General features: G+C 45.3%; 1 protein-coding gene and 1 long non-coding RNA gene across 4 annotated transcripts in view; one reads left to right on the top strand and one right to left on the bottom strand.

Annotated features, from left to right (window-relative positions):
• The window catches only part of LOC100879622 (transcription factor hamlet), an 81,921-nt gene that overhangs the window by 21,753 nt on the left and 42,612 nt on the right, over positions 1-17,556 (top strand). The window contains exon 1 of one of the 3 annotated variants that reach the window (XM_076530350.1): positions 15,837-15,985. The exons of the other annotated variants lie outside the window; for them this stretch is intronic. Coding sequence (XP_076386465.1) covers positions 15,967-15,985 — 19 coding nt within the window. The 5' untranslated portion in view covers positions 15,837-15,966. Of the gene's footprint in view, positions 1-15,836; positions 15,986-17,556 lie in introns of those variants that run through there. 3 annotated transcript variants of the gene reach the window in all.
• On the bottom strand, positions 1,894-9,380 carry LOC143264315 (uncharacterized). Its single transcript, XR_013037970.1, has 3 exons — positions 3,613-9,380; positions 2,122-2,997; positions 1,894-2,049 (listed from the first exon to the last, which is right to left on the bottom strand). It is a non-coding gene; the product is annotated as an uncharacterized LOC143264315 (long non-coding RNA).

Genomic DNA, 17,556 nt, shown 5'->3' with positions numbered 1-17,556 from the left:
AATCAAAAATGGTTTTAACATGTGAGAAAATTATAATTAATTGCAATTTATCAAGACCCTCTTTAGCCTATGATCGAACAGTTGATTCGTAACTTCTATTCTTGAGCGTGCCCGAGATATTTTAATTACGCGAGCGAAACAAATGATATTTCGCCGAACAAATGGATCCGATTTAGCGTAAATGGTAAAAACACTTCGGAGAGGAAGGCTATTTGGTCGCACTCTAGAAACTGCCGTATTAAAACGCAAGACATTACGAGCTTTTCCGCGGAACTTACTCGACGAGGCTATAAAAGCACACCGCGGCATGAGACTATATAAAACTCATTTTCAAGATTGCCGTTTCGAAACGAGCTTTTGTCTTTCCCATTCGTGATCTCGCGATACCCGCCGTCAGTAATTCGACAAGCTTTATTTTTACCAAACTGATTGCGTGACTAGCTGCAGATGTTAAACACTGAAATATACATATGACCGTTCAACTTCCATTTGCAATTGCTCGATTTCAACACTTTCGGCCCATTAATTCTTTAAAAGAAGGCACGCACAAATATAATTTTGAGGTTTTCATAACCTTATACACACTAATCTGACGATGCAAACTTTACTGATCAGAATCATATAGACCACGATTTATCGAAACTCATTAGAAATTTCAGATGGAAGAATTAATTATTTATTTCACGTTTAAAATAAAACTTGAAAAACCTTAAATCCAAGTTAGAGCAAGTAGAACTGCGAGATGGAAGCATCGGAGCGGATTTGACGACGTTGTTGTTGAACATAGGCGCATAATTATTGCGGTATGCTCCTGATAATATTGTTAGGTGTTCTGGACGTGTCATCGTGTCTGAACGACACCGTGGAAAGACTAGTAGGCGGTTCTCGCGCTGGCGCATTCGCAACGTCGATATCATTTCTTTTTCTGTATTGTCTAGTCACTTTGCTCGTCCTCCGCCTCCACCTTCGTGGTTATGTACTTTCAAATGTCCCGCCCATTCGTGACAGTCACCATGTTTGACTTCTTGGAAAAGATTACCTACTTCTTCTTCTTTCAAACTAAACGCCATCGTCGTTTAACTCGAGAATTTCATATTCGGTGACTCGAAGCTGATATAACCCCTAGAATATTTAGCTAAATATACCTAATTCTCCCATCACAATTAGTTCCTAATTCGATTAAAATAATGGAAAATGCGGAAATGTTGGTCTATGCGTTAAGTCTGGCGAGATAATCTACGGAAACGCGAGGCACAGATTTCTGTGAGTTGTAAAGTGCGTTAGCGAAAATTTTTTAATCATCGGTTCGTCTACATTTTGAATAGTTTTAGACGGTCAAAGAACCATTTGCCCGACAAGAACGTGAATCGATCTCCCTTTGTTTGCCGGTTAACAATGAGGAATCGCTTGGTGGACAAAAGATCGGCCCGTACAGCGAGCCAACGTTAATTTATTGTTATATTCTGAATGGCGGTGCGCGGTTAACTTTTTTACCGACGACTTTCGGCCGGCCGAATTGATGAAGGACGGCTGTGCATGATCGCCCTGATGTCTCTCTCGAGTCACAATACTTTGACATCGATGGCTCACTTCACCCTCGGACAAAGGGTGCAAGCATTCCCTTTTCGATAGTTGGCCTACTTTCTCAAACCCTTCTTCACGATTTCGTGCATACCGATCGATCGAAGCACGTTACAAATGCTTCATGCATAATTAACTTCTTGTAACGAATAAACGCTTTAATCGTTTTGCTGTTAAGAATGTAATTACAACTATTCAGAATAATTTGGTTCTTCAATTTTAACTTTCGACTTGTTCGTAATTAACTTTCAGCGATTGAATCGCCTCAATGAAATTCGGCGCAAAATTTACGAAAGGGTTAAATAAAGAGAAAAGACGAATTGGTCGTAGACAGTTTGATTGTACAAGGTATTTGTCAGGGGCGTTTTACATGGGGGATGATTTATATCGTGCTCGCGATTTATAATAAAGCTTCCCACGGTATGCCACGCTCGAACGACAGCAGCCACTTTCAAGGGATCCAGTAATCTGTAAGACAAAATCCGTTAACGCTTGACTCACGAGTCGGCGAAACAATAGACCATCCATCCACCAACTTACCCTCGTGTTTCATCGTGAAGGGACTCCGAGGCACGGAAGGAAAGAGGTGAAAAAGGGAGGACGTACGAGGACAATCGAGTATTCGCTAGGTGCGGATTTTTCAATTTAAAATCTCTTACAAACCGCCAATATTTTAATATTTCACCCTGCTACTAAATTAAAAATAATTCTAACAATCGATGCATGAAGCTTAATAGAACGATTAAATTTGAAAACCGCCCACTCGTATCTGTCGATTGAAATTTTAACGTGTCCAACTACGAGCGACTGTTTCCACTGCATCCAGCCCGTGCATGAAAGTTCAAACTTTGAAAACCTAAGGGGAGGGAGTTTTTACCGTTACGTATTGAACGTCAAATCGTGGGTCGAGTACATATATCAGTTTCTACGATCCGTCAGACGTGGTTGAGTTGTCGGAGGCATTGTGCCTGTAAACAGACAGGAAATTTTTGAAACTGATAGGAAGTAGAAAGAGAGAAGAGGGGTCCATCACGGGCAAACCGCAGGAATAATCGCGGAATCCAGCTACCACGCGTTTCAAAGACGCATCATCCCATTGAGGGTTGCGTCTAGCCGCGGCACCGGAAGTCGTATCCGAGAGGAGACAAAGCCAAAGAAACATACGCACAGAGTGCCGTGCGGGGGATGAAGGGCCGAGGGAGACAGAGAGGTTCTGTTTCATCGGTGCTTTTGTCTCGCATCCTGAGAGAACACGATTGAATAAGGAGTATGAATAGATCGGATGATCCTAAGGTAGGTCAGTCCATTCTCGTCTTGCGGGAGACTCCTGCTACCTCCGATCCCACCTCCTCCTCTTCTTCTTCCTTTTACGGTGCTTCCACCCCCGGACAGTCTCAATTAAAAGCATCTTCTTTCCTGGGAATAAGAAGATTCGTTCGTGGAATGTTCGAAAATTTCCGGCTAACTACTGCATGCTGTGTACCACCGCGTTGTATCTCCACGAGGTGTACTTTCGCGCTTCATGTATCTCCGCGTTGCTACGCGTCTTCGCATTGTGACTCGCGTAACATCTCGCTTTCTTGAAATTACAGCGCACTGAAATTTCCACAGCATGGAGAACATTTGAGCATCGAATTTCGCGAGTGGCACAGAATTTCAATAATTTTCATTGGCGCAGCCACGTTTTGCATAGAAACATGACATGTGCCATAGTACGTTTGGAAGTCACGCGAGGAGTTTCGTGGCGCTTTGAATTTTTCCTAACGAACCGACGCTTGTCGAGTAATGAAACGATCACTCGGTGCGACGGTGGTATTGACCGTTGCGAGTTAATTAGTCACGATATCGCGTACTCGGTGAGAGGGATGTGACGGGGATGGAAAGGTGGTTGATGGATGATTCGAAGAAACAATGAAGAAAATCATCGGGCACAGCGTGACGTCATGATTCGGTAAATATACGCTGTTCGGTTATTGGACGACTGGACGTGATCGATTCTCTGTGCTGTATGAATTAAAATGCCAACAATACCCTCTCGAATAGCTGCACGCGGCCATGCAAATCCGATAACAGAAAGTACGAACAATCGTCTCCGCTCCTTCTTCGGTTTTCCTCTTCGCCCTTTTCTTCCAGCCTCCTGTTCTCTCCTCTCCCTCTGCCCCGTTGGTCGAGCAGCGCCATAATAATTCCGCAAGTCTTCCTTGACTCTTTTCTTGCCTGCTCTCGCCTCCGCCAATTAACGATAAGGTAGCCCTGTTTGTCATTTGTTTGCCGTTTCCGGCGGAATGCAATCAGGCCGGGCTGAAACAAACGCGGCCAATCAGCCGCGACGGACAAACGCATCGGGGAACAACTAGATTCCTCTATATCGAACCACTCGCGATAATGCCGATAATTTATCGCTGGATTATTATTTCTTGCGGGATTTCGTCCTTCGTTTTTTTTCGCTGGAACAAGCAGTCGGAGCTACCGGTCGATACCGCGATTAAATTTCTGCATCCTTATTCCTATCTGTCGTATCCAATTATTATTACTTGAAAACAGTCCATTGTTTGCCGTGCAGTAAAAGAATCTTTAAACAATGAGGATTACGAGATTGCATTCTTCTTTATTATTTTATACGTATTTGTAAGAGCAGATCGACGAGGCACAGTTTTGGCACCCCTTTCCTAGAATTCGATCCCGTTCACGGCCGTTTAAACCAACAAAAAATGATCATTAGATGAACGTGATTTAGGCTTCGTGCCGTGGTATGTTGCCGTCAAAAAGCACGCTCGAGCGATAAGCTGGTCGTAGTTGGCTATTGGACGATTAATCATCTAATTAGGCATTCATCGTGTCGGATCGCTATCACGATTCCCTTTCCAACGTAACGATTGTTCCCTCGATAAATATCCGTCCCAACTTCGCCGTCGATTCGCGATCGTTCGACGTGTTACCTCGCTCTCGATTGGTCGATATCAAACGAAATCGTATCGCGAAGAGCTCGTGATCGCCTTCTGCATCGAATCGCGAAGCGGACGGGTACGCTGCGCCTGAATGCGGCTGACACGTTGCGCTAGCGAGCTTTGCGATTGCCTGGATGTTAGAGTCTACGTTTATTCGTCTCGATATTTCGAGCTTGTCTGAAAAGGAATCGTGTCGAACGCACCGGTCCTGCTTCGATCAAAAACTCTTGTTGGAACGAGAGGAGTGCTTTTATTCGATTTATCATATTTTTTAATTTTTCTTCTTTTTGACACGCGAGAAATTGTACGGGATTGGGTTAATAAAAGGTGATCGCAACAAATCTATATATCTATTAAATATTTGTCTCGAACTGCATACCGATCTCCTCATGTCCTTAGCATCGTCGAAAGGATTAACTCGCAAAGCTTTCTCGGAAGGTTTTCTCCGAAAGATTATACATCAAGAATGAACATCCACCGCTTATACCTATTAGGATATCCATTCTTTCGAGAAACGATGTACAAATTGGTCATTTTGCCGGTACCTTCGTTAAAAATTCTTGTTTATTTGGGCGGTTCTCGGTACTTGGTCGCAGCAGAAACGGCTGTTGATATTCGCACGCGAAGCGAGAAAGGGACGAATACCGTAACGGATGAGCACGCGTGTCCACGCATGAACTTTCGTACATTAAGAACCGTCCTTGTCTACCATTCGCCGTAACGAAACTTCTCGCTTGGATTCGCACAAAGATCGAACACATTTCGCGCGCGAAAAAAAGTCTTCGGTTCCTGTAAGTTTCATAATCGGAAATTTATGCATGCGGTAAAGACATGCAACGCGAGAATCACAAAGATAAATCGACGAAACATTAATTAACGTCGAGGACACCGGGCAAAGATGATATGAACGTACGTTTCGAGAAGCGAGTCCACGATCGAGCCACTTTCTCGAAGCGTTCGCGTGTCTAGCATTGTTTTACGAGACTCATTTCCCGCAACGTCATTCCACTACCACAGCAACAGCTACGCTCCCGTCAACGTTACCATCACTTTTCGCTGGTCAGTCCGCGATCCCGGCTTCCATTGAACTGGGCCAGAATTCCGGGGATTTATAATCGATCTAACGCCTCGCTGTGACTCGATGAAAAATTCACCGGCGATAATACACACACGTGTTCTCATGTAAATTCGTCGCTCGTTGGTCACGTAAGATTCGATTAAGCTTAAAGGTCAACAATTTTTATGGAAATCGTTTCGTTGTACGAAGTTAGTAACATCGTAACAGTTTTCTTGTTTCTCTCGCGAGGCGGTTGTAAACGCGGTATAATTTAGACGTAACATTCTTTTCGCTCGTGGATAGCTGTAACAACGTAGTAGGTACCAGTCCTTTGATCAGATAAAAGTCTAATGAATCTGGTATTAAAGGGAATCGAATACTCGATAACGTCAAGCGCCACCCTCTCCTACGTTCCTTGTTCCGTAACGTAATAACTTCCATTCTCATTTCCTTGGTGTCCAACGTGGACGTAAGATTTTCCTGATGACAATCGCCGTTCGACCATGTTACTACTCCGGCTCTCGTGCAACCGCGAAAGTGTCCCTACTCGAGGAGTACACACCAAGAACCATCTACAGCTCGTCTCACAAAACGTACTCGCGACCATCAACGAGAACGAGACTCCGAAATACGCGATCCAAAGCGTACAGGATTTTCACCGATACGTCTTCGACCCATTTGACCCTTAAATTTCAAATAGATTACGATAAGCTCGGAGATAATTTTTTAAGTCCAACGGAAGCGGTGGTGGGTTAGGTTAGGTTTAATAAGTGCGTAACGGTGTTTGATATGTACTTTCGATCGGTGTAGAGCGTTTTTACACTAGAGATAAGTAGGAACGAAGATATGTTAGGTATATACGGTGTTGTGGGACAGGCTGTAGCCGTTAGTCGGACTGAGAAGTAGGTAGTCGATGTAGGAATGACACGAGCGGTTATCTCAGCGGCCACGCGATATTGTCATCAGGGGTGGGAGGGGATAAAGGCAGTTAGCTAAGAAGGGTTAGAGAGAAAAGAAAGAAAGAGCGGGACAGAAGAAGGGGGTTAGCGAAAGGTAGCGAAGGAAAAAACGAAGGAGGAAGGACAGGGAGAGGGGGAGAGAGGGTGCGATAAGATCATCTTACCACCCCCTGGCATAAGTCGACAGTGGCCTTTCCCTGCCCTGACCAACCCCCTCCGTGACTCGGCGGAGACCATTTCAACGATAGCACACACAGCCTTGCACGGCCACCGCGTTATCTGGCACGCGAATTAGCTCTACAGATTTCCTTTTTTTTTTCCTTCGTCCTCCCTCTCTTTCCTTTCTTTGCTCTTCACCCTCTCTCTTTCTCGCTTTCTCTTGCTCGAGTTACCATTCCTTTCCGTGCTGTACGTCTCCCTCGCGCTGCCACTTCTGGTCGACAACGTTGCGACAACGTCGAAGGAGGAAAACCTCGTACACACGACACACGACACATCGTGCACGACCACCTAATCCACCTCCCTCCCCACCCCCTTATGCCCTCTGGCACGTCTATCGCATTAGCGCGCTGCCACGTTGTTGCTGCACCACGTTGTACCGCATCGGCTACGAAATGCATGACGTGTGCGTAGGTATGTGAATTTTCATTGGAGCAACAGCGACGCATAATTTAGCATAAAACCAAGCTGGATCGTAACGATTGCGGGCCAGGCGATTAAATTATCCCTCGGACGGACGGCTAAAGAACGGGAAAACGTTTATCCTCGTCGTTACGTAGATAAATAGACTTCGGTCAAGCAAGCAGTTGCGAATCGTCTATATTCCGAGTTTCTTCTGATTCGATTGAAAATTAGTAAACGTTCTCTTCTGATTCGCTTGAAAATTAGTCTCTCGTGATAGAGGAATTTTAAGAGAGATATTTTGACAAGAAGTTCTAGTTACATCGACGTATACCGGATCGGAGTCGAAAACCTACCTACTCGATCGTTTCTATTCCGACTCGTAAGAGAAAGAAATGCACGTTACGCGATTCTAGATCGTGTTTAGACAGGTTCGAAAGATTTATCGATCGAGACGCGGTTTTACGATCATTCTCGTCCGAAGGGTGTACAATGCTTGCGGTTGTGGTCGATTGTTTGTGTATCAGCAGGCCAGACGCTCGAGTTTTACGATGGACCGGAGATTTACGCGCGCGAAGAGGATGTCACGCTGCGTTTCAAGTTTGACAGACCTTTCGGACTTGAAATCGATACGGCCACCGAGTCGGCAAACAGTCGATAAGCCCTTTGCTTTTCCTTCAAACTTTTAATTTTCTAATATCACTTTGCACCCTTCTTCGAGCGGTAGTAAACGTCCCGCTACTTCTGGAAAATACCGAGTGCCACTTTTCACGTAACCCGCTGCTCTTCCTTTTATCTGAAGTGTCGCCGTTTAGTATCCGACGATGGAGTAATGTTCTTAAAATAGTCGGAGTTTGAAATGTATTTGAAAAGCAGGAATTTTTGTTTTGGTGTCGCTAATCAACGCGTTCCCTGTCCTCCGATCTTACCCTCCCGCAAGTTCGCACCCCGCAATATTTAAAGCAGTGTACAGTGACAGAAGAAAGAATAAACACGTAGACCGAGGAACATGTTGCCGTTTCGAGGCACGTACGGCTGTTGCGTCTATTTTGTCCTGGCGAAGGTACGTGCACGAGGGTAATGCTCCTCCGGCAAGGTGGATACGTATGCGCAGTGGAATTCAATTTTGTATTAGTATAGGTTTCATTTGGCGTCCGTCTCGATATACGATACTTCGACGAAGCCTCCAATTCGCTGGCTCGATCTTCCTTTCTAAACTGCAGAAATATTAACGATCCTCTAATTTACGCGATGCGAACGACTCGACATGCGAGAAAAGAATCTTGCTCCTGAGAAAGTAGAGTCGTTATCGAGTAACTTGTACAAAAGGGGGTTGATTATCTTCTTCGGTGGACTTCGAGACGTCTTTCGGTCCCGAATGTCTTTCTAACCCTCCACACCATGCTTCTATTCTTCCCTGAATGGCGGTCTCCCTTATCTTCACGAGAGATTCGCGGACCGTTCTTTCAATTGAATTCCGCTCTGGGAATCGTGATCACCCGCCTCTCGCAGCTTCACACACACGCGCGCACACCCACGAATCTCGCTCGTGTGTTTCGCACAAACTCGTTCCGATCCCTCGAACGCGTACGTTTTCGCGTGAGACCGTGCACGTATTTCTACGTACACTTTTGGACACGGTCCTCCACCGTCGCAACGAGGATCGTTTGTACACGGTACTCGTACGCGTCACGAACACACCCGCGTTTCTGGATTCCTCGCGTGTGTGGTTCTGCCGTTTGTTCTTCGCTTGGGAACGGCCACTGCCGGGACAAAAACTCCACGGCCCGCAAGAGAAAGAAGGGTGTACGGGAAGAGCGAAGAAGAGGTATAGAAAGGACACGAGAAAAGAAGAAGAGCGAGGATCAGCTTGTGGCGCGAATCGGGTTTAGGACTGTGTCAAATGACACTGGCCAGGACACGATGGTCCTGCCAATCCTCCTACCATTACCGACACCCCCTTCCTTCGCCTTTTTTTGCGACTCATTCGCGATGGGACCGTGCAACAGACTACGCGGAGGTCGTAGGTCGCGTGGGAATGAAGAGGGTACCGTGAGCCAACGGCTCAGCGGCAAATTACACGCGCATCTCCTCTTCCTTCGTTTCGGTTATGATAATCAGATTTTACTAATTGATCGTTCAAATTTATTTACAAATTATTCGATCGTGTTGAAAAAGTTTGTACTCCCAAGTACCCTGCGAGATATGATCTCCAATTTCTTTCTGATTACTATGTGTCAAGTACTCGTATCGTCTACATTTTCATCGATAAGAAATGGAACATTATGCAAACATGTATCGATCTATTCGATAGATTCCATTTTACTAAAATAGATTCGGTAGCTCGTGTACGTTAGACAGAAGCAAGGGGACACGTGTGTCGTCGTTGGACATATGTAGAACATTACGTAATCGTAAACCTCGAAGGATGTGGGCGGGATCTTCTTCCAGAAGCAAGTAGCCGTGCCTCACGCGTGTTCGGACGATCCGCCGGACAGAACCCGACTAATCGACCGGGACATCCGAGCAGATGTTGCATCTTCCACGGGACAACTGTCCGCTGGATTCTTCCCGATTTTATCCATAAATCGTTAGTTGTTTCCGGGGTGCACGAAATTGGAAATTCTAACGAACGTCGAGAGAAGTGGAACTCTTTCGGATAACAAATGTTATATTAATTTGCGAGGAGAATAAGGGTCGTCATTCGAACGTCATCTTTTGAAGCCAGTCATTCATCAGATGGGGCATAGTTTCGTATTATGTCACGCGACACTGTCAACTGTCAACCCGTGGACGTAGGTGAATGGCACGAAGCGGGCGGACATGTGTGAAATTAGCTTAATCTTTCAGCTCGGATGACAATGGTTGATACAAGCGTGGTCCGTGTACGACACGTATCGTCCCGCGTGCAGGGTGACAAATCTCACCCCTCGGCTAGCTCTGTCTCCACCCCGTGTAAATACATTAGAGGATGATCCTTCCATTGGCGTGGGTATCCACCGACATTAAACATTATCCGTTCTCGTGAAAATGAAGCAGAATTCGTAAAACCTGCCATACTAATAGATATCGAGATATATTCTGATTGGAAAAACTCGAGGAACACCGATCGTGGTTTAAAACGGGTTCGAATGTTAACGAAAGAGGTTGTATCGTATTTGACCGCTTTCGAGAGGACAAGAATGGAGTTTGTAAATCTTTACGATCATGATTCTACGCCGTTGACAAACAGATATCGGTGGGGCCGTAATTTAACAATGAGCCAGCTGGCGCGTGCTACGGGGAAAGGTTGCGACCCCTAATGTAGTTATATAGTGTACTTTTCTACACGCACACAAGCGTATCGATCACGCAGACGAACGCACGAGCAGCCAGGATATTCACGGGGCGCGAACGACAATAAGCGGGGATGCCTCAGCCCTTTTGTCACGGTGGTTCTCGCGTCAATGCGCATTCACTCTCTCGTCCATTTTATCATCCCTCTCTCCTGTTTCGTGCGTAAAACGTGCGCCGCAAACCCCTCTTTATCGAGCTAATTGAGTCGTTCGCATTTTTTCGGCAGCGAACAATATGCTTGCTGGAATCAGGCCACGAGGCCCGTATCTCCCGTGGAAATCACCCCTACAAATCGCGAGCCACGAATTGTTCGACATTCCTTCTTATACTCTGTACACCGTAGACGATAAGGAACTCTCCTCCGACTACGATCGTACATTTTATTATGCATGCTACCAGGAAGTTGTCGAAAAGATCCCTCCTGAAATCAGAGATTATCAATTAATACGTGTCTACGAACGTTTTATAGTTGTAAAGTTTTTATGTTTACTTCGAAACAAGTTCTAGACGCTTGCAACTTCCTTATTACTTTCTAGAATATATATCTAATCGTAAAACGACTAATTTTTTCTTTCTCGAATATTCGTTCACAGCGTCCTCATGATCATACACCGCATACGACCCTACCTCGAGATATCACCATGATTTATCGCGGACTTACAGTCTCGTCCTTCGAAGTTCGTTCAACGCACATGAATAATTGGTTCGTAGAATAATTCCATCGAATACCCTCCGACGTACGCATTATGCCACCCCTTCAACCCCCACCGCATCTCGCAACCCGCCCCCGAGCGTTATGATTAAGTAATAAAACATTTAGGCCCTTCTCCCGCGACCCCAAACTGAAAAACATCCCTCAACTCTGTTCACGACCGATGGTCGACGTGTGACTTCGCGTGTACGCGAAACGCACACACGGACCATCGCGAAACACACACGCGTGGACGGGAAAGGGCGTGACGACAGATGCAACGAAACATATCTACCCTCCGCTGGGCGGTTCAGATTCTCTTGCCGATTTTTTCTCTCTTTCTCGTTCTCGCGATCGTAGATAGCGTCGAGCATTTTCAGGTTTAGATCCCGATCGTAATTTACGGTTTAGTCCTCGTCGATCGAGATGCGTCCATTGTTATTCGTCGACGCGTTTCCGGAGCAGTGGCGAGCGTTCACCTCCCTCAGATTTCGGCTCGTTTTTATGGAAACGTCGAAAATCGGTCGGCTTTTGTTTGCTCGATCGAAAGCAAGAAGATTTTTCTAGGAATAAAGTGTATCGATCGATCGGTAGATGTGAGTTTGGCGGGGCGTCACTCGTATGAGTGAGAAAACTAGAATCCTCTGCAGTCGCACGCGACCGAGATATCCCGAGGAGTAGCGCCGTGACGTTACCGTCGCGCGGTGATCGTAAGTGGAAATACGGTCTAAGTCCTGCGATCGCGTGACGAAGTTGGATCGTCCGAAAGGTCGAGATTTCGGAGGAACATCCCTTATTTCCAATCCGATCGTTCCATCGTTTTGTCAGGCGGGGATTATTGGACGAAGCGGGGCGAGCAGCTCTCTGTTGCGTGTACCAGGCCAATGGTATGAGCTACCGGATGCTCGTGCTTCCAGCCTTGATTTATCGGTCCTTCGAAGCTCGCGGATTGCCCGTAATTCCAGTTATTTCGTCCTAATCCGAAAGTTCGTTCATGTCCGGTCACCGACATTCAACCCCCTCGAACTTCGAAGCGTGACTTCTTTCCCCGTATCTTCTGCCGGTTCAATGTTTCACCCGTTCTCGTTTATATCCGCCATCCTTTTCACCCTCCCAATCGGATAGTTTTCTCTAATGACATTCCAGTTGTTCTATCTCGTTCGAAGGGTGAAACGTTGATAAGCCAGGTAATTGTGAAATTTGAAATTGATTCGTGGTAACGTTTCGCGAAACGAGTCGAGTTTAATTGCAGCCTATTATGGACAGCTGACGATGGTCGGGAAGTGGATGGAAAATGATACGTTACGTATGATAACCAGCAACGTGTGATCCCCTCGCGTTCGTAAACAGGTGCTGTTGACGTTTCGACCCCTTTCAGAAAAATTTGTTCTCGTTGGTAATGCGTTTCTTCGTTTATTAGCAGTCAAAAAGTAGAAGAATCGCTTTCCGTCAGTGTTTCGCGCGTTTTAGTGGAAATAGGAGGTCTTCGAAGCCCCTTCAGCAATTTTTAACAATATTTAGAGATTCAGTCTGCAGATTCGAATGAAATCACAGATAAAGGACTATAAAACAGGATAAGGCATTGTGAAACGTGCTTTTCTTGCGATCATTTGCAATAGGTGAGGCATTATTTTCAGACCCCCCTGGGGTATCCAGTTTCTCCAAGGAGGAGGATCTCTGTCGAGTCCCCTGCCGATTCTAGCAAAAGACGATCTTTCGTGGGCGGATCCCTTCTTTTTAACGTTACACGCGACTAACTACGATAACCTGGAAGATCAAGCACAATGGCGTATGGTTACCAACATCTGACCTCGCTCACAATGTCCTCATTAAAATATGAATGCGTCTGGAACTCGCGTGTCTTAACGGCACGCGACGCGTTTTCGATTTCAACGATTTCCAACCTCTTACCTCGTCGTTCCAACTGGACAAATTTGCAGGCAAATCGATGAGGAGATCGTTAAGCGTTCCTCGAATGCCAATTGATTCTTTCAGCAGGTTTCTCAACGTTTACCATACTCCACTCACTGGTGTAACTGGAATTTCCTATATTTTTTAATAGCCACATTGCGCAAGAAGCTTTTAGAAATTCGAGAATTTAAGAACTTAGAAATACAGGAATGTCTCCGTCGCGTTCGTGGAGGAAGATTTTTGTCGCGTACCAAGGAAATTGTCGCCGTTCCTCTCGCGGACGGCCGACCGTGCGAAAAACAAACACGCCGGAAGTTTCCCGACTCACGAAAGAAAATGCAATCAGCAAAACGGCAGATAGTGGCGTGATCGTTGCGGTGGCGCCGTGCCGTCACTTCCGGCGTGGACGATAGGCTGACGCATAATTTCCGGTCCGAAGCCTCGAGGATCCATCGATCAAACACTTTGGAACTCGAAGAAGCTACAAAGCTTCCCTTCGAAGAGATACGCCCCAGTGTCTCGCTAGTTAACGCGCGTTAAAAAACGATTTCCCCGATAAAGGTGGCAAAGAGAAGAGGAAAATAGAAACAAGTCGCAAACGCAAACACGCGGTGAAAACCGCGTTTGTTCGTTTATCTTGTTTACAATTTCCCGAAGGAGCATTACCGATCGTGGGGCGAATAAAAACCGATCGTTTCGGTTTTCTTTTACAAACGAGAATTTTATTGGCCGATGTTATTGACTTAGGATCTGATATATAGCCGTGTCAAGAAAAGAGGCTCTTTTTTTCTCCGCATAGAAAGAGCGGAGAGAAGAAGAAAAAAACAAGAAAAGAAAACGTTTCACCGACTTATCACCGTAGCTCCTTTCGTCGACGCGTTTTAGTCCGATTTTCGTGGCTGCAGAACCCACAGGCGGTAATTATTTGGAACCCTTTGATGGACGTCCTCCTGGTACCGCGTTCGTCTCTGCGGTCTCAGGTTGCCCCATAAAGAACTCGGACATTCATTGGCCCCCCTAGCTACTGTGTCACCGAACGGCCAAAGCACGACTGCGCCTCTCGAATTCGAAGCTTCATTTCACGCCTGCCTGCCAACCAGCCGCGCAACTGACCCGCCAGGATCACCGATAGTCCTACGAGTCCTTCGCATAAATCACCGAACAAACTCCGTACCCGTGAACGCGATTCTTCGACACTTGCTACACGGATCCTCTCGTCGAGCTTTCTCACCATCTACCTAACCGCTTCAATCGTTCACGAGATACAACCGTCGACCCATCGTCGACGATCCTCCCACACTGCTAGTGCCCGAATTTTCCTATTTACCGGAAGTAGGATGTCTGAGCATCCGAGATATTTTGGTACCGTGACGGTGATTTTATCTTCTTTTTTTTGAGTCGAGAGGTTAATTGCTAACCCTTTTGCTTTTATTGTTGTTACGAATAGAAAATCAGCAAATCTGTGTAATGTAAAATGTTCACTATCCCTTCTGTTAGACAATATTTCGTCTATGTAGAAGTGATCGTTTCAGTGAAGTATGTGTAGTAGAAAGAAAGAAAATTAAGAAAGAAGGAAATCCGACGCGGTTAACAGGAAGCCAGACGATAGCCATAAGCAATGCAAGGTCATTAAGAGAATAATCAGAGTAGATCCCCAGGAAGATCCCGGATGTCACCGACTGTGGCCTCTTCAGTTTTATCTGGCTCGGTGCAAACAAGGGCCACGAGTGTCTCCAAAGGCTTCTCGGTGCTTCTTTATCTCGCGATGCCGGCCGGTTGTTTAGGCTGCTGAAGCCCTCGTGACACATACGGGAACATCACACGAGGAATCCCGACGATCCCACGCTGCACAGGTGGTCTTGGGTTTGGAGCTTCTCTTTCCAGCCTCTCTGCTGTGCATTGCCGATACAACTGATCTGGACCATTTTTCCTACTCCAATCAAGATGTATTTACAGACGATATTAATAGACTCGCGATCGTACTGTTGTGATTGTCTCTTTGTCGCGTTATCTGATATATAGTCATTGGACTTTGCTCGATAGTCCGATACAAATCGTGTTTTTGTGTCATCATTTTGCACGTAAATCGATAGCTAACCGCGCATCGACAGATAACGCAAATATATCGATTAGAAACTTGCTTATACCGGTTTTTTTATTCGCTTCGGTATCTCAGCTTATTAATTACCAGTATCATACGGCCAAGGCGTGGGTGTAGTCTTCCGTATTACGTAGCACGCAGCGGTACGCTTCTGTTAGGTCTTAACAATGCGTATAACCTTGTTTGTTCAATTTTCTTGGTACATATAATAATGTTTGTACCAAGGATGCACGGCACTTAGACATTAATATGAAATCCCAACTCCTGTTTCAGCAAACTTGAAATTAGAAATCCTTCTTCATTTACCTAGACTAAATTTTCTCCGGAATTATCAAAGTTCCGGCACAAAGTCGGAAAGTGATTCGTTACACAAGAATTCTATTTCGGCTAATCTATGACACACGCGTAAATGACGTAACATCGCGCGACAGGTGTTATCAATCGGACAGGTATGCGATAGTGGATGAATTTTCGGCCGAACAACGGATGGAGTACTTATGTCGTTTTCATCGTGTGTCGTTCCGATATGATAATGACAAAGGGTGGCCGAACAGATAGAATCAGATAACGCGAAAGTGTCGTCGGTCGGCTCGGTTCGATTTCCAGCGAAAACGGTTTCGGCTGATTCTTCGGTAAACACTCGCGCGTCATGCATGCTATCGTTGTGTCGTTTTTATTTCTGACACTAATCGTGCCTCGAGTTCTAACGGAAGGACCACGACCGCAGTACCGAAACTTTCTCCTCGAATCTGTCCGTTGACATGATTTTCAACGGCAATCGTGAGTACTTAATCATCGTTTTCATCATTACGAATATCAATTGAACTTTGGACACGTTCGTCGACGATTTCATCTCGTTCGCCCTTGTTCTTCTTACACGCGACACAAGTAGCCTAGTCCAATTCGGATGACGTAGATGACGTAAAGCAAACGAGTAGAAGTCTCGAAAACGAATAGAATTGGAAGCGCGAGTATCGAATTGCCGGTGAGAAGGAATGTAGGGCAATGTAGGGCCTAATCAACGATCATCCAACGCGACGATTATCGTAGTAATTCTTCCTTCCATTATCAAGATGACCGTGGAAGGACTTCTCGTTCGTGGAAACGCAGTGGAAGCATGCGAGTTACGTAGCTTTTCGAGATTGCGTGCCGCGGCCTGTTCTTCCTGAGCAAGGACGACTCGAGCAAGCAGGAGCCCGGGTGTAAAAAAGAGCGAGGAGACGCGAAGGAGGAACTCGAGGGCGGCAGAGAAAAGAGGGTGAGAGTCGATAAGGCAAATAGGCACTTGGTAAAGTTCGTCGAACAAGAAACGACACAAATTACGGCCTGGCTTCTTCTATCTATTCCACTCGAGCTTGTTCCCTCGTTTCCTTTCAATTTTCTTCGCCCTCTGCCACTTTCTCGTCGTTTCATAACGATCGAAACGTCCGACAAAATTTTGTAGCTTCGCAATTTTCGAACTTTCAGATTTTGGAACTTTGTAGTTTTTCATTTTTTAGACTTATAGATTTCGAAAATTTATTAGGTGTTACGAAAAATGTGATATGTCGTTGTTTGATGTTACTTCGATTTCACTTCGATACTCTTTACCGTTTGACGTCTTCACCGCCCGATCAGAATCGCGCTTTTTGTTTTATCAATCAATTTGCGATGAAACGTTAAAGTATTTTCCGATGTCTTCGTTCATCTACAAGGAGAAACGAAGAAATTAAACAGCTTTCCTTCGATAGCCTTCGATGTTATCTGTATCGCATCTATAATAACTTGTTTCCGTTTTATTTGAGTTTTGACAGGTCTGACTTCGTATGTGTATCTGTATCTGTTTCGTATCCTATCGGGCTCGATAAGATTAGCAGAATGCCAATAGAATTAGAAAATAGAAACCTACATTTGTCAACAACTGGATATTACACGATGCTCGAGTATTTATATCGTTAATTTTGATTAATATACTCGTGATGCACAGAAATCAAAGTTATCTGAGCGAGAATTAAATCAAAATCATTTCCGTGTCATGCCAGAGTAGCTAAAATTACGTTGTTTAAATACATCATCGTTACTCCGATTGGTCGTTATCAGACACTCGAGCAATGATAATAACCGAATAATAAACGAATCTTAAAACTGTATTTAGTCTCTGAACCTTCCTCATAATCCCATTATCGGTTACTTCAAAGACGGTAACGTTTGTGCACGTATTACTATCTAACAGAGAAATATTATTTATTTACTTGTAGAGGTGACACGCGTACGATCAGATTGCGAAAATAACCAGCACCTGTCCGAGGTATCAAAGATGGAACGATAACAGAAATCAGCTGTATAGTTCGAATCATTGATAAACGTACACA

Source organism: Megachile rotundata, chromosome 4 (genome assembly GCF_050947335.1).
Source record: "Megachile rotundata isolate GNS110a chromosome 4, iyMegRotu1, whole genome shotgun sequence".
Lineage (NCBI taxonomy): Eukaryota > Metazoa > Arthropoda > Insecta > Hymenoptera > Megachilidae > Megachile > Megachile rotundata.
Note: the sequence above shows the minus strand (reverse complement) of the source record. Positions and strands in the feature narration are given on the sequence as shown.